Source organism: Limanda limanda, chromosome 3, assembly GCF_963576545.1.
Source record: "Limanda limanda chromosome 3, fLimLim1.1, whole genome shotgun sequence".
Lineage (NCBI taxonomy): Eukaryota > Metazoa > Chordata > Actinopteri > Pleuronectiformes > Pleuronectidae > Limanda > Limanda limanda.
The window spans coordinates 31309681-31328140 of NC_083638.1; the positions used below are offsets into that span (position 1 = coordinate 31309681).

At 39.3% G+C, this 18460-nt stretch overlaps 1 protein-coding gene across 1 annotated transcript in view; it reads left to right on the top strand.

Annotated features, from left to right (window-relative positions):
• adamts17 (ADAM metallopeptidase with thrombospondin type 1 motif, 17) overlaps positions 1–17524 on the top strand; it is a 147071-nt gene extending 129547 nt beyond the window's left edge. Inside the window, exons 19-24 of the mRNA XM_061068122.1 lie at positions 2034–2193; positions 6143–6278; positions 7607–7811; positions 9192–9344; positions 11728–11905; positions 14733–17524. Of these exons, the coding sequence (XP_060924105.1) occupies positions 2034–2193; positions 6143–6278; positions 7607–7811; positions 9192–9344; positions 11728–11905; positions 14733–14884 (984 nt within the window). The 3' untranslated portion in view covers positions 14885–17524. The remainder of the gene's footprint in view (positions 1–2033; positions 2194–6142; positions 6279–7606; positions 7812–9191; positions 9345–11727; positions 11906–14732) is intronic.
• The last annotated feature ends 936 nt before the right edge of the window (positions 17525–18460 follow it).

Sequence of the window (18460 nt, forward strand, 5' to 3'; positions counted from 1 at the left end):
TCTCAACAGCGGAGGTGTTGAGATCATCATCATGATGGGTCAATTCCAGGGATACAGACACAAATGAAAGACTACACTATACAACCACATACAGGTGAATTTAGGATTAATACATTACAGTACATCCCATCCCTGTCAAGATTTAGGACTGACAATAACAAATATGTTTTGTTTCTTTCTGAAACGCAAAGATTAATGTACAAATCAAAAAACCTCAATAATGTACAACACTTGATGACCAGATAAAATAAAACTTGTCTTTTGTCAGATTTGGGCTATTTGTGTAAGCAGGGGTCTCCAAGTTTGTGAGGGAAGAAGCTTCCTTCTGTATCACTACACAACTACAACTCTTTTTGTAGTCCAAACAACTCTAATAGTTTCCTAATAGTGACTTCCAGCAGGACTAGGCTCCATGTCACAAAGTAAAAGACATCTCAAACTGGTTTCATGAACATGATAACCACACACCGGTTGTGCATCCTGTAGAACCTTTGGGATGTGGTTCAACAGGAGGCAAGCAACTAGAATGTGCAGCTGACAAATCTGCAGACATGATGTGATGTAGTCATGTCAACCTGGAGAAGAATGTTAAAGGAAGGTTTCCAATAACTACCTATTGTCAGTAGGTTGTTAATAAAGTGCTCTCTGAGTGTAGGTCTGTACTTAATTTGCTGAAAAGAACACACACAGTCACCCCGTGCAGAGCTGGAGACATGGCTGAACAGCTCATTACACTTTTGGGGATAACTGTCAGGCATTGGTCTGGAGTGTTATGGAAGCTAATTAATCCCATTTCAGGGATTTCCATTTTTGACTAAAGGCTCTATGTTCATTATCTGTGTATGGTCTAAAAAGCACAGGGTGAAATATCTCCTATGATGGGTCCAAATACACATGTACACAATGCTGCATGTTCTTAACAGTTCAACCTTAGTAGCATCAGCCCATAAAACATTCCCCCACCACTGTGGAGTGCCAGGGTGCTGTTTGAACTACAGAATCTGTATTTTCCTCTGTGTAGTAAGTGTAGATGAGCCCAGTTTTCCTACCCTTATGATGTGAGTGCCAACAGGTTATGGGCCCAGGAGGGAACTTGAAAGCAGTTGGCAGTGGTTATGTTTCAACGGAGATGAATTATGAGTTATAGGAGACACTGTTTTAAGGCCACCTGCGGCTGCTCTGACTAAAAGCAGCCATCTTAGATGAGTCAGGTGAGGAAAATGAAGGTAACGATGAAGCAGAAAATTAAGAGGTTTAAGCCGAGTTGATACAGTTTTTGGATGATAAAAGTCTTTCCCCTAATATTGAGAGAGGCATCAATAAACTGGAGAAAAGCCTTACAGATGTGAGGGGAAATTATGATGTCTCACAACTTGAGAAGTTAATAGAGTTAATGAAAATCAAGGGCAAGATTAATAAGTCTAACCTGAACTGTGAAGTCTTTAAACAAGTGAAATGTTTTCAGAGTAGGAACAGAGAACCAGATGAAAGAATTGGATTGGTGCATTCATCTCCTCTAGTGCGCTCTCCTCCCTCTCCATTCCCCGGCTGCTCCATTGTGGGACTGCTTGTATTGAGAGACCTCACCTAATCTATTTAACTCCAATTAGCTTTTCTTAACATCATTGGCCAAAGGGCTCACATTTGTTTTTCCAACAAAACAAAAACAGCTGAATAGCTGAAAACAGAGAGTCAACTCTGAGCAAGCACACACACACGCGCTGCCAAAAGCACAACTGGAATAGCCGGACCACAACAGTGTGGCTCGGCACATCCCCTGCTGTGGAAACATGTCATCACAGTAGGCCAGCCACAGCAGAGTTAGAGTGGACCAACCTGGGTCCTTGGAAAACCCTACCAGAGTTGAATTGGAAGCAACCACAATAAACTTTGCTACATTTGCTTCCTATCATCTACTAATGAATATTGAACATTAGTTTTGCAAATAAATATTAAAGGATGATAAAATGAGTGAAGGTTGCTAAGATTAAGATGCAGCTTCTCTTTTGTCTAAACCTCTGTCATGTTCCCAGGTGCTGCTCTTTCATGACCAGAGCTATGGTATCCACTATGAGTACACAGTGTCTCTGAACACATCTCAGGGCAGGAGAAGTGAGGAGCACAAGGAACAAGAGTATCTCTACATCTGGACGCACAGCAGCTGGCAGGACTGTACTGTCCAATGTGGAGGAGGTAACACACTCTCATACAGTATATGCACATGCAAACTGTGACTCATGGACACACACTCATCATCATGATCACATAATGTCATGTAAAACATTATGTCTGTGGGGTAACCAAGGTTGTCTCAACAGTAAAATAATGTTATGTTGCAGCAATGAAATTGTGTTTATAAATATTGTTTACTTTCATTTCAAAAGATCGTTGCCATGATTTCAACCATATCTGTTTATGTTTTCGGGACATTTATCCTTGTTTTCTTGGAAAAAGCAGATGGGATCAGGAACCATTAGACACTGTCTATAACTTCAGAGTACCAGAAACTGTTAAGAGTCCTTGAGGGGGAAGTTTGCTTGACAAAAGTTACATAAAACATAATCAAGACAAGCAAAAATGCCAACTTTGATCAAATAATCAGGAGAGTGAACTGCATTGAGCAGAAAAAAAAAATCTACTGTAAAGCCAGGCGCCTCGAATGAGCTCCACTGGCCGAGTCAGAGTGCCTCCAGCCACACCGGAAGCGCATTTCTCCGTGATGGTCAGCCCGCAAATCTGCTTCTTGTAATACTTTGTAATCCGTTCAGTGTAGGGGTTCAAATTTGTTCATTTGTTCATTACATAAATATTCTAAAACATAAGGAGCAACATGGATAACAGTAGTACTATGGGTGTCATAGTTATCTACATAGAAAATGCACTGATACTCTGCTGCTGCTGTGGATAATACAGTGAGTGAGAGTGATACAATAGAAAGAGTCTCTCAGAATTTGAAGGGACATTTTTGTATCTCATGTTCATATTTTAATCATCCAAAACTGCAGAATTATTAAATTCAGAGACAGCTGTGATGTCCTCAATCAATAGAATTTAACAGAATTATTATTATATGCTCATGCTTGTACTGGGATGGTTCTGTCGGTTGATCTGTGTGATGCTGGACTCAAATCAGCTCAGAGATCAAAGATCAGTAGAATCTATATTAGCTGATCAGACATCGCTGAACCCTCTATTGTTCCTCATCCTCCCATTAGCATGCACCCATCGTGCAGAATCACGCACCAGTGTCACCGTAGTATTTATTTATTTACAGCAACTAGACCCATTACCTCACATCAGTGGATCCTTACCTTCACTCTGGGATATTATTTGGAAAGTTTATTAATTTATTGTGAGTTATCTCCAGTGCGCTGTGTGTGCTCTGTGCGCCTGATGGCACAGTCACGCTCACTGCAGTGATTTGATGATACACTCACAGTGTTAAAAGATATTGTTAAAAACTGTTATGGACTCGGTTCTGTAACTCCGCTGTTTAATGGAATCTAAATGTAATTTGCTGCAAGTTGTTTTATATATTTTTCATGGGTCAGAGTTTGTGTGGAAATACGAACATTTTGTTTGTTTTTATAAATCATAACGTTTGTGTGAGAAGTGGCACACGTACGTTTCAGGACCTGTTTTGTGCATACACAATGCTTATAAAGAGACCCCAGGTTTAATTCTTGTTATTATAAAGATCCTAACACAAAATGTGACAATGATTCTTGTGTAACACAAGCATTACTTTTACTGTTGTGTTGGTTGCGTGTTTACAGAAGCGTGTTTGCATTGCATTGACAGTACACTTTACATCCGACCTTGATCTCAAATCTAATCCACCAGTAAGAAGTGATGCGCTGAGCTGTGGTGGGGTTACCCCCGACCAGCTGCTTCACTGACTCCTATCCAGAAGCACCTGACCTCATCTCCTGGATAAAATATTTCTCGTAATAATTCGGCTATATCAGGTGGGGAACAATAATTTTCCACTGAAGGAAACTCACTCACTATAACAGGTAGCAGCAAATTGCACAGTGCATGGTGACAGTGGAAACTGTACAAACATACAAACATTTGCACTAGCTAAAATGATTTTGTTGGAATAAATCCTCATCTATTGCCCTCATTATGGAAAAATAAGTTGTTGCCCCCCAAGTCAGAATATGTTTAGGTACTTCATTTTACTGGTGCGCTGGCTTAGCTGGGGCAATGTGTTGAAGAGATGTTTTGAGTTAAGAGCAAAGGTGAAGATATGGGTTATGAATAGAAGCACTGTCAGGTGTCTGGGAAGAAAATAAATACAAATCTATTCAGGGATTTCCTTTTGTTAGTTCAGTAACTTTCTGTTAGATCACTTATTTAGAGCAGGGAAAGATTTGCATGTACTATTTAAGACAGCTGTTCTAATTTTGCAAAATTTTCTGGGATTAAAGATGTTTAGAAATATTGCACTTTCTTGTACTCCTTGAACATTGAAGTGGCCCTCCCTTGAGATGACACTACCGTTAGTGGCCCCCAGCTTATTTGAGCTTGAGTCCCCTGCTCTATTGAATGTTTACAGTACCTGGTTGAATCAGAGATGCTTAGAATTCAGCCTGTATTCAGGGTTTACTTACAAAAATAACAGATAATGATCCCAATAAAAGTACGTCACCATGACATGGGTAACATTATTGGCTAAATAAGATATGTGGGTGTAATGTCTTGGCATGTAACAGTCCGGGAAATCTAAGAAGATCAGATAATAGTTTTGGCCTGTTAAACCTCATGCAGAGTTGATGGGGGAAAAATTGCAGGGAGTTTGGACAAAGAGACGGATCAGTGTAGAACCAGTTGCTTATCCAATCCGATGATGATATTTGACATATTTGACCCCCCGCCAACACACACACACACACACACACACACACACACACACACACACACACACACACACACACACACACACACACACACACAGCCCAGGGTAATTATAACCCCTACCTACCCCCATGCTGATTTCTTGAGCAGCTCTTTTATCCTCTTAATGCGTGGTGATATTGTTCAAAACATTTCAATTTATGAGGTCAGGTGCTTCTGGATTAGTTGTCAGTAAAGCAGCTGGGGGTCAGCCCACTGCTGCTTAACTTATCTCTTTTTAATGACACATCCCAGGTCGGGTGTGCGGTGGAATAAGAGCTGCAGTTTTTCTTGTTAGGACACAACAGCACCCTTACTAAAGTCTCACAAGTTAATCCCCAATAAACAACCAACAGTCCTAGATATTAGTTATTACAATTTTATGATCCAAACACATAGTCTAAAGCATATAGAGCAAGTGCATTTAAGGTATTTCCAACCCTTTATTGTTTAATGTTGGAAAATAAGGTCAGTGCAACATGCATATTGTTCACAAGGGTTGTACTTAATCTCTTTATTAATCATAGATGTGTTTTAAGCATAAGATGCAATAAAGCAGTCAGAGTACCATCATAAATTCCATATGAAATCCTAGTGGGCTTGCACCTTGGTAGTAAGAGAGAACATGTCTCTGAAGAGGAAACGGCTTTTCTCTCAAGCATGTCAACACTTTATGTCATAACAATGCACTTTAAAAAAAGTAATTGACTTCAGAGTAGCTTTCTGCTGCCTCAAGATGGCGATGGGCCAGCAAAGCACCTGTTGACACATAATTTTAATGCCTACATACCATTGATGTGTTCAGATGGGTGCAAGTGCATATCCTTTTTAAAAACAATGTCATGAAAATGACAATTGTTCCGGTTTAAAACTGTATGACTTTAAGGCAGGTCTAAGAAAGGGATAGTTGAGCTGAGAATCAATGTTCTTTTACTATTTTACTAATATACCAACTTATCCTTTAGTGGCACGTCTATGTCAACAAGTTGCATGCAACTTGGCTGTCTAAAGACTAGTTTGGCTCAAATTTGTACGGCAGTAAGCCCATCAAACCTCGCGTTTAGGGTCGTGACATTGCCACACACATCCTCGGAGCAGTTGACCAATCACAAATGTGGGCCAGCTGACTGATTAGAGCAGAGGGTCTTGTTTTGAAACAGGCTGAGAGCCCAGTCTGCTTGCTGAAAATGTTTAAAACCTCTTGAAACAAGTTGACTACCGTCTTATTTTTGTGTGTCTGCAGGTGAGCGGAGGACAGTGGTTTCCTGTATGAGGATAGCCAATAAAACCATGGAGGTGGTGAACGATAGCTACTGTCAACTGGAGAACCGACCACAGCCCCATGTGCGATCCTGCAACTCTCACCCCTGCCAGTACCGGTGATGCATGTGCTCGCACACATACTTACAAACCCAAACCCACATTGGTCCACAGAGCTTTGACTCACTAGACTGACTATGTAACGTGGTCTCAAGTCTGGTTTGATATAATTTAACTAAAGAATCTTCGGTTAACATAAAACGAGTAGATTTGTGTTTTTAAGTAAAAACTTGTAGTAGTATGTGTATGTCACGTTGCTAGATAGTTAAATATTTAAGTAATTAATCATGGTCATCAGTGAACATGTCCTTTAAGTTTCTCCTTGTTAGGGAAGCATTTTTATACGTATGATTTTTCTTTTACATTATTTAGTTTTTTTCAAAAGAATTAGCTTTTCTAATTCAGCACAATACACATTGTATTAAAGGGATAGTTCACTGACAAATGAACATTCACTCATTATCTGCTCACCACTATGTTGATGGAAGGGTGGGTGAAGTGTTTGAAAACAAAAACATTTTTCAGGGGTAAACAGAAGAAGTGCGAGAGAGCTTAATTATTATTTCAATATGTGTACAAATCAACTGAAACTTAGAATCATAGTATTTCATGACATTAAAATTACCTATATATTTCTACATGATATCTCTTCCACGGAGTCCACCATGTTTCTACAGGTGTCCAGAACAGACAAACCAAACACTGACTCTTGAGAGGCCTTTCATGTTCTCCAAGTTACTTTTTTTAGTTTTTACATCCAGGGATTATTTTTATAAAAATTGCGAGAAGGAAAATTAATTTACAAAAGTCCATGTATGCGGTGCAACATATGCAGTTAAAGGAACTGATCTAGACAGATATATGTTACATTTCTGAAGGTTCCGAGGGGATTTTAAAGGGCCCATATTGTGTACAATACATTTTCTGGGCTTTTGCTATCCATGATTACTTGAAGGGGGTCAGTAGTTACCCTCAAAGTATGAAAACAGTCACTCCGCAGACTTGTTCACTCCATTCTAAGAAATATGTTATTTAAACGCGGCGTTTCATACGTCCTCTCCGTATGATGTCATTTTGAAATCACACTCTTCTCTCAGCCCCACCCAGTTGGTACCAGTCAGGTCTCCAAGATAGTTGAAGTCATGCTTTCTTATCTCCCTCATGTTTCTTGTGTTTTGTCTTCCTGATTTATTTTGTCGCACTAACCTCTCTTTTAGGTACTTGTTGCTCTGGGTTTGTACCCTCATGTAGGTCGCTTTAGATAAAAGAGTCTGCTAAATGAAATGTAATGTAATGTCAATGTAATCTTAAAATCTAAGAATTAGGAGACAAAAGCAAATGGACTGTATTTAACAAACGTTCTGTTAACACTTGATGTGTCCTGTAGGTGGCTGACAGGTGAGTGGGGTTCCTGCTCCGTCACATGTGGTAGAGGTCTTCAGCAGAGGGATGTGGTTTGTGTTTACCACCTACAGAACGGCTCACTCATCCCCACCAGGGGCCTGTACTGCCAGGGAGGAAAACCTACTGTTCTGCAGGGCTGTGAGGGCCGCCTCTGCCTCACTGTGTGGGAGGCTTCAGAGTGGTCAAAGGTACGTTGAACACACACTGGGCTGATGTAATGTGAAAACCATTGCTGGCTCTGGGCCTTGTTTCCCATTAATGATTGATCACAGAAGGGAAACGTGCTTCCTAAGAGGGTTTCTGCATATGCTTTTGAAGGTATATGTAGGTTTTCCACCATAAAATGTGTAAAAACAACTAGACCTTTGTTCTACTTGTTAAGTTGTGTTCTTACATTGCCAAACCTGAAATCTGTCATTTTAATAAATGTAATGTTATGTTCCATTTGGTCTGTCAATGGCATCAAAATCGACCTTTCATCATGTTTTAAGTAACATTTTTATAATACACTTTTTAACTTCATATATAACCATGTGTATGATTATAGTTATTGGATGTCTGGATCTTAAGCCATCAGTAAAACAATTGATGTGTTTGCAACAACACGGCTCACAGCCCGGCCAAGACATCCTGCGTGTCTCCAGCACAGCATTGGAAAAACACACATTTTTCTTATGATCTTGATTTGAACATCTGGATCCTAGGTTACCAGAGAAAGAAGCTGAGCAAAAGCTAGCTGCAGCTCGGCTCACAAACCCTCTGAGACATTTTTTCATGTGAAACTGCTTTATTAAAGCGCTTTCATGTGGTTTGATCACCAGGTCCTTCTGTAGATAATTCAGGTCCCCGTAAAAACCTCCTTAATGATTGAAGGAATCCTAACCTGGAGAAGCTCACTGCAATGACTACAATGGTGGTGAACTGTCACAATCCCATGTGATACAAGAAAGTCTGTCTTTGTCATTGTGTTGATTTAGAGACTCCAGACAAAATAAAATATTACATATGGTGCATTAAAAATCTTGTAGATGTTTCTCAAGTCAACACCTCAAAAGTTTAAAATTGTGTAGGATATATTGTGACAAAGCAGTATGAATGCCCAATACAAAGATATTTTCCGTAGATCAAGAATACAGAAGAGAGTCAGTATAAACAACACTGACTACTGTCATCTTTAAAAGTGGTCTATTTAAGAAGAAACAATGTCCCATCACTCCCTTTGCTTGCCCTGCTGCTGCGTCAGTATTGGTGCCAGTTGCTTCAGCCCCTCCACCACCTGTAGGCTCCAACTGGGGTTTTAAGTATTTGATCTTTGGTTCATCGTATCTATGTAATCATATCTGGCGGAGTGTACATGAGTTTGAATGAAATACAGTAATTGTAAAACTTTGTTGACCTGTGCCAACATGTAGGACTTTTATGTGTTTTTCTATGTATAAGCAGTATAGCAGCTGTCTTATCTTCATTTTGCTTTCTTCAAAAACCAATAAGAATAACAAGTTGATTTTTTTTTTAATTAGTAATTCAGTCCATTCTATCTATCCTCACTTTTCCACTTCTTTCTCTAGTGTTCGTCAGAATGTGGTCATGGTGTTCACCGGCGGACGGTATCCTGTACAAACCCTCAGGGTCTATGTGATCCCTTGTCCCAACCTATTCAAGAGGAGCCCTGTGAGGACCACTCCAAATGTTATGAATGGAAGACTGGAGACTGGTCTAAGGTAACACCATCTTCAAAGTTATTGGTTCATGCAAAGAATGATAAATGTTGGACTAGGCTAGGAATAATCATTGTAATTACCACAACTTTTAGATGTTCAACATTACTTTTTAACATTGTTCAGTATATTCCAATGGCTTTACAAAATAATGTCAGACTATGGCTGTTAAAATGTATCCTGTTGCTAAACCTCAACATACATTGGAAATACCATTAAATGCCTGACAAAGGTGTTTGTGCCAGTTATTAAATTGGCACAAATGGTTGCAATTACAAAATGCATTCACATTAAGAGAGTTTTCATACAGTCCAACTGGAATAATTTGGGGACCATTTCAGAAAAACTTTATGCATTAAGGGGGGGAGAGTATTTCAGAAGATTAGGATGCTTCTTTCCTGTGAGATTTGTCTTAAACTAAGGAATCCAGGATTTTCCTTCCATACCTTGTACCTCGAGTACTTGCTTCATCAAGTCAAAAACTAACTAAACTATTCCCTAATTGCCGGATTTGTCCAACCTCAGACATACTTCACTCAAATGTGTTTTAGATTTAATTAAATCACACGCATACACACACAGGATAATCGTTTTTGCCATGTTCATGTTTACACTGGGCAGAATGACACAATTGCCTCATTCTTTTGGTCCAGTAGAACACCACCAGGGAAAACCATTAAGTGTGCAGTGTATGTCTGTTAATGTCTGTTAAAATCACAACGTTCCACATGAGGTCATAGACAAAGGAGGAACTGGCCTCAGCCTCCTTTTATGTAGTGGGAATTTGGCCGGAAGCTGCTGTTAAGAAAATAATTCACCATATTGCGTGGCCAAAAGAAGGAGGGACTGGGAGTAGTGAGGAAATGAGTTGTGGGTAGTCCTTGTCATTAACCACTGCTGTTGTCCTCCCTGTGTGTCCATAGGCCTGTTTTATTTCACCTGCAGGTATAGACAAAAACAGTACCTTTGGAATGAGAGGCCGGTCCCATCCCGTCTGTCAAACGGGCTGGACATCAGAGAGTCTCAAGATTTGGGAAATGATATTTAACTCGTCTGGCCTCTTTTGTATAGAATGAATGGCATGCAAAATGTGGTCTGACTACACAATTAAGAATGAAGGCTGAAGGTCAGATGATTGATGAGATTGGAGCTAGAATCAAACATTTACTGAAGAGGACCTTTCAAGATGTTGGGTTGATTTATTTATCTTCAGAATGCGACCACAGATCACAACATGACTCAAATCTGATAATAAAAACAGATTGCCTACTATAAGCATAACGCTTGCATTCAAATGCAGTTTTCCTCATCCACATATAAACCAAAATTGATACATCTCATCTCTGGCTGATAATCATCAACATCAGTTTCAGGAGTCAAATTCTCCCATGTAAAACTTTCATTCATATCAATAATTTAGGTTTATTGGTTTCATAGTTTTTCATTGTTTTGAACCAGGACCTCAAGAATTTGCACCAATAAATGTGAAAAATAAGTTTTAGTAGCTACACCCTTGATTTAATTTTTGAGATACCTACAGTATAAATTCTACATTCTAGAAAAGTATTTCAATGATTCATGAACATGATGTTGCCTGAAAGTGCAGTGATGATACAGCACTACATCTCTTCTTACTACCCGAATAAGCTATTAAGCTATTGAGTGACACCAGGAGAAAACCACACAGATTGAGCTCAAAGCACACAGCTGTTTGACTTTTTACTCGTTACAAGTATTACAAGCTGTTGGATGCAATTATAATATCATATCAAGGAACAAGTGTGTTCACTATCTTTCTGGCTGGAGATATATGTTAAGGAGACGTCAGGATGTGATTTTTTTTGGGGGGGGGGGTGATTGGACTAAGTGTCATTACTACCTTATTGGTGTCATATAGTTACTTCATATGTTACCAGTAAAAGGTGAAGAGCCTCGAATGATCATTGTTTTAAATCACTGTCCAATTTCCCAACAGTGGCACAGGTAGATTCAATAATTCACAAATGCTTTAATGCAAACCCCATACATAGGTCTGTAGGTTTAAAAAAGTTGTTAAAAAACATTAATAATTTGTTCAGTGTTGCTGTTGTGGCCAAAGAGCAGCTAGGTTTTGAGTTGTAACCATGTGGGCTCTTCTGTGCATGTTCTCTTCCTGCTTGTGAGAGTTTTCTTCTGTGCTAATGCAAGAAATGCAGTTCAAGGTGTCTTTCTTTGTGTCAGCCTTATGGTAGACTGGTGACCTGTTTGATGTATCGCGTTTGTTTAACCTGTACAAAAAAAATAATTTGTGTGTTCAACAGGATTTACTGTACAGGTAAATACAAATCTAAGTCAACCAACCAACCTGGAAAACTGACACCTTCCATATTTTAATCTGCTGTTGCAGTGTTCCTCATCCTGTGGGAAGGGCCTTCAGTCACGGGTGGTCCAGTGTATGCACATAGTGACTGGTCGTCATGGTAAAGACTGCCAAGTGACATTGAGACCACCAACCTACCGACCCTGCCACCATGGTGCATGTAATGAGAAAATCAATGTGAACACCATCACCTCCCCCAGGCTAGGTGAGAAACTCGCCATGATTCAGTTTTACAGGTTAAAGGTGTTGTATAAAAAGTTTCTCTGCCGTCGAAAAGGTTTTTTCTTGACTGGATTGGGTGGTAATGTTTGACACTTTGTTGTATGTCATTGTTGTGTTTACAAGAAAAACTGTTTAGACATTGCCTTCTCAGCAAGTCTGCTGTAGCTGGAGGCTGTAGTTGTATACTTTAAGTAGGGTGACCAGATTTTAGTTTGTAAAAAAGAGGACACTTCCTCGGGGGGGGGGGGGGGGGTTGGCGTGGGGAGGTGTAGTGTATAGCATGCCGCACCATGACCATGTGAATGCATACAAATGTCACAAATGAAATGACAAAAATGACACAAATGACTATATGAACATCTATTTATTGAACTTTAACAAAATTGCAAAGTGCAAATGTAAAACAAATCTTTTTTGTGGCATTTAAATGTGTCAATAATGATAACAAATAAAACATTCTAAATAATAAATTCTTTATATGGCCACATATCAAAATTAGAAAATTAAGAAACTTTTCAGTCCTCCTCATATAATAAAGCAATAATGACAACAAATACAATATTCCAAATAATAAATTACTTATATGGCCACATATTAAAATAAGAAAATTAAGCCACCTTTATTTGCCACTGACACGTAAGTGCCTGCTCTGCATGTCATGCACTCAGCTTCCGAAGCATCACGGCCGAGGCGAAAACATGGGTATTTTTTTTTTAGTTCGTCCGTGAACTTACATTTACGTTTAGGCATGGCTGCAGATGTAATGTGCTGTTGTAAACAGCGCACGGAGTGGAAGCGGCAAGGTGCTCAATGTTGCCAGATTGGAAATGGCAAAGTAACGTTCCAAAGGCTCAAAATAGTCGTATTTGGAGGATAATTATTGTGGCTCTGGCAACCCTGAGATCGGTCGCCCAATGACAGACTCTCTCTACAGTCAGCTCGCGCAAGAAGGTGGAACGTAAGGGTGGTACCATTTTCAGAACTTGGAAGGCCGAAATAACTAGTAGGCTATGTGAAAGACCCAGAAACACAAATATGCGACGAGGCAAAAAAAAAAAAAAATTATTAAAAAAAATTTTGCAACGAGGCAAAATACCGGACGTTTTTGGAATCCCTGCCGGACGCATTTTTTAGGTCTCGAAAAGAGGACATGTCCGGGAAAAAGAGGACGTCTGGTCACCCTACTTTAAGAAGATGACGGGCTAGCCACGGCTAGATTGTTAGCATGCTAACTTCATAAGGCCACTGCATATGGTTTTGTATTTATATAGTGTCTTTTAAGTCTTGACCACTCAAAGCACTTTACAGTACAGTTTTTTACATTCACCCATTCACACACACATTCATACAGTTCATCTATTAGGAGCACTTTTTTGTTCTATGAGGGGCAATTCAGGGTTCAGCATTGACGACCTTCAGGTTGGAGGACGAACGCTCTAACCCTCAGCCACAGCCATATGCTTCTCTTCCTCTCACAACTTCATCCACTAACCCCTGGAAGGTTGCTGGTATTTTGTGCAAACCATGTGGCATCATCCAGAGTCTGCACAGGCCACTTCACTATCTTAATACTGCCATGTGAAGATTCTCTAAAGGACAAGTGCACACTTACCATAAGGAGCCAGGGCTATAGCTCTTTAGTGAGAAAGCTGTGTTACACCTGTAGACAGCATCTACTCTGCCCCTTGTGTCAGCTCAGGAACAACACAGACATAACTTGGCAGTTGTTGTCTCACATGAGCTGCCATGCCTGTGAATGCACACAAATCTTAGATGTAGTGAGGTGTGTAAAGTCTTTGGGTCAGAAGAACTCTCTAGTCTCATGGCTCCTAGCATCAGCCAATTCTGCTTCATTGGATCTCTGCTCCAATTAGTTGCTTTGATGGACCTTGAGTCTAAGTGATCATAGTGTTCATAATCCACACCCTTGTTTTATATTACATATTGGGGGTTATTCAACCAAGGAACCTCACCAGCCTGGACTAAACTCTGTTGAGGGGAGACAGGGTGGCTGCAGAACCCTCCAAGGGCTGCTGACAGTCCTGTTGCACCTCCTACTGGAGCTTAGCAAACCTGTGTTGGACTCTCTTCTGCCTCTCCCCCTGCTGCTTATGCTCCTTTTTCCTACCTGGTGTCCCAGTTGGCCTGCTTCTTCTGCATCAAGGATCCCAGAAGGGTTGAGCAATGCCGCCTGCTCCACCCGACTGGTAATCTCAAACCTTTCCAAGTAGGCCCTCACTAGCTTGAAGCCGTTTACTTCTTGTTGACATTTTCCTAACTTCTTCCTCCCAGTCTGGAAGACACCTGTTGCTGCAAGTTATAGGGAAGCCGGAGTGACCTGGATGAGGTTTAGGAGGCTCAAGTCCACAAAAGTTATCTGTTTGCAAGTAGCACCATGATTTAATTTAATTAAAATTAAGAAGAAAAAAATATATATAGTAAAGTTATCTACAGATAAATCAACTAACAGTAAGTAGTAGTAATGCTATAACATTAGCATTAACAATGCTAAAATAATGGTCATCACAAACAAAGCCATGATTGTGGGAACGTGTTTGCAAAGCTACAGATAGCAGATGGAATATTTTCTGAAACAATTAACACACAGACAGAACTTTGTAAAGTGTACATTGTGTAATTGGGGGAAAGATTGTGTGTTTTCACCAACTGTGTCACACAGTGGAGAAACACTAATTAGGCTTTGGAAGGTAATAACAAACCAAGAATTTAAAATTTTCAGTTTGTTGAACTTGTGAAACATTACACGTGAATACTGACTTGCTGTCTTTGTCTCATTTCACCCTCCTCAGCTGCTTTGACCTACAAATGCCTGGGGGACCAGTGGACAGTGTACTGTCGCGTGATCCGAGAGAAGAACCTCTGTCAGGACATGAGGTGGTACCAGCGCTGCTGTGATACCTGTAGGGACTTTTATGCCAAGAAAATACTGCACAGGAGCTAATGACCAAATACACCCACTTTCCTCTGAATAGTGCTCAATTTTGAAAATGTTTTTAATATTAATAAATAAGAAAACAATTTTTTATTATTGATGGAACTTTTTGTATTTAAAAAAATAAAAAGGCAAGTACACAAGTGTTCATTTGAAATGGGCTTATAAGCTTCTAGTTTGGTGAAGACTTGAAAATGTCCAATGTTTCTTTTGCTGTACACCAAAACAATTCTCAACAAAAGGAGTCTATGGAAAACCAATCCAGACAGCTGTAGTTCACATAAATGAAGTACGTGCTTGAAGTTGACTAGCAGGTCTATGCGATATCATAGGGCTGAGCCAGAACTTTTTCTTCTCCTATCTTTTCTTATCTTTTTTTAATTATTCTCTCCATTGTTTCTTCTTTTTCTCTGTGCTGTACTGTATTATAGCTAATTGTTGCAATTTGCAAATATGTTTATATATCGGTAAACTTACGTGCTTACATTTTTATTAAGTATACTGTAATAATATGTAAGATCAGGAGACATGTGAAAATACTCTAGAATTACAGTAATTAAACCCAGCCAATGATGAGAGACTCACTGATCCACTGTTCTGTTTAATGGCTGTGGATAGCCCATGTAGCAGAACATTATTGAACTTTCATTCTAAGGGCACCATACACCGTAGTTTTTATCCTTCCAGTTGATGGATTTAAATCTATTTTGCCTCCAATATTACTCTGTTTACTCTAAGATTGATTTAACTTCATCACTTATATCAACTGTGCACCTCAGTCTAAAATCCTGTTTTGCTATATTATCTAAATTAAATTTAGATGCCATTTTACACACATTTGTTTTACTTAGGCACATGTATGCATCTCTGCTGGCCAGATCACCATCTGGCTTCACACCACTCAGGGTCAACTTTGCTTTAGTCCAGGGGGTGGTGCTAATGCACCTGAACAGTAGTGGAAGAGTATCTGCTGCACTCCAGCAGTTCACTTGCAATATTAACCATAAGTGTCACAGCCTTCATTCTCTCAACATCCTGAACAAATCAGATCACTGCAGTTTCACAGGCAGTTACATTGCCTTGAAAACCAGCATGATTTTGTATTTAAACATAAATCATTATCAAATTTAAAGTCAAATTCTTAACTCCCATGCACTGTGACATTTTCTCATACGTGTACATATAAACTTGTAAGGGTCGGATCACACATTGTGGTATAGGCTCTCAGAGTGGTATAAAGGATATATATAATACATAAATGACCATAATCTGCAACTTCTCACCTTGTCACTAAGTTCTGGTGGGCGGTTGGCTGGGACACAATCTCAGATCTTTTGTATTATTATGGGGTTTTACATTTTTAAAGACCCTCAAATGTAAAAAAAGGTATAACGTTTTTGTACACAGAGCTAATAATCATCTGGTGCTTCTCTGCATTGAGCATCATACAGGCCAGTGGTAACAGATGCAGTAGAGACAATTAAATAAAAATCCATCTAACTTGTATGAGAGGTCCCCTAACTGCTTGTTTCTGCTGCCTAGAGCTGCCAGTCACACAGTTGAGTTATTCCTTCGCTAAAGAAAAACCTTTGAAGCTCCAGGCAGCCTCTCATTAAGAGACTCCTGACTGCTACGGACCACAGTATATGACGTGACCAAAACAGGTAGCTGAGCTATCTCTATTACTGGCTAGCTAGGCAGATGAATTTATACAAGTTGCCTGTTAATATTGGGTGGAAATGGAGTTCCCCGAGCAATGGCTTTGTTTGGCACTGCTTTAAATATTGTTTTCAGAGGCTTTTTCCCTCTGGGTAAAACTGACACTAAAGGCCTGGAGGAAAACTGGTTGTAGTAATCTTTAAATGGTCAAATGTCAAATACTTCATATCGTGTTTGTGTGTGTTTTGTGTGTATGGGTGTGTTGTAATACAAAAGGCCTCAGTCTTTCTAAGGTGCTATCTAATGACCTGTTTCACTATTGTGGAATTCAGCTTATGACGGTCCTCTCTTCATTGTTAACTGTTATTTGTTTTTGTATGTTGTATTGTTATTTAACAACATTGGCTTTTCTTGATGAATCTTTTAGGCTTATATATTGAAAACATGCTTAATTATACCTGGACTGTACTTTTTTGGTTGCAGTGTGTTTGTTACATAAACTGCCATCATGTCTATTTTATGGTGCTGATTTGGAACTGACTTGATAATCTGTTTTTAGAGGGATTTAACCATTTTTCTGTTCTGTGCAGTCACACTATATATGTACTGTTGTCTGCTCTGTGTCACCTATTCAGACCATTTTGAGCAAGAATCTGAACGATTTAATCTACTCAACTACTGTAAAGTGATTCTTTTATTTTGTTAAATAATAAATTATGTGATTGTACTTGTGAAAAAGAACTTACCCACTGAGATATGTGGATGATACAATTAAAGCAGAATGAAGACTGCTCTCCTCTTCCTGTCCTCACAGAAAACTGCTATACACTAGAAATACATAAACGTATATCTTATTGTGACAAAGTATCAAATATAGATAAAGGCTGTTCAGGATTTATGTTATTCATTGATAGATAATACTTTACCTCACTCTTCATGAAGATTAAATGAGGCAATGAGATTCAGCTCAAAATCTGGAAGAAATTAGTTAATTATGTGGTTTTAAGGGTCAGGTTTGCGTCTCATTAGATCATTAGTTTTTAACCTTTTCAACTTGTTTTAAATTCTGCATTTATATGAACACCTTACAAATACTGTATACATGAAACTCTGATGAGTCAGTTGTAATACTGTGGACTCCCAGTATTCATATTTAATGATGTGTTGATCCATTTTAAGGACATGCTAACATTTAGATAAACTGACAGAGTTTAGAACAGGACATTAAGGGTGACAGCCAAGTTTATGTAACATAGTAAATAAACTGTAGCTGGAGACATATGGTAAATTGTCTGTATTTATATACTGCTTTTGTCATTTTGATGATCACTCTTTACAGCAGAGTTTGCTGCCATTCACACATACAGTGCATCGATGGACAGCACTTTTTCTTTGAGAGTAGAGGACGCTCGCTCTACCCCCTTGGCCACAGCTGCCCTTCTTACCCTACCTTACCTCACCTTACAATAATTGGTCAAAAAGAGAGCAAACAGAAATAGCAGAGAAACAGATCAGGATTACACAGAATCAATGTTAACTGCTGGTCTCCTTGATGCATCAAGTCTACATTGAGACATCAGCTGCTGCCTGAGTTCTCCTTTCACCAGCTTCCAGAAAACTTCAATCACAATGTGTTAGCAAGCAGCAATATTGGCAACATAGACAAGCCCAGTATTGCACATGTTCTTCTCTCCACCTGATGAAGGTAAGCGCAATATTCACACTCGTTTAGCTCTGACCTCCTGAGGTCAGGCAAGCTCTCAATGCTCCAATATGTTCTTTTTATATTTTAATTTCCATTGTTGTTCTATTCGGCACTGGCTCTGCATTGACTTGGTATACACACTTTTTATGTTTAACTATATTTTTAGACTTCGTACTTGATTGCTTCATTGTACTGTACTTTATTGTATATTGTGTTACATA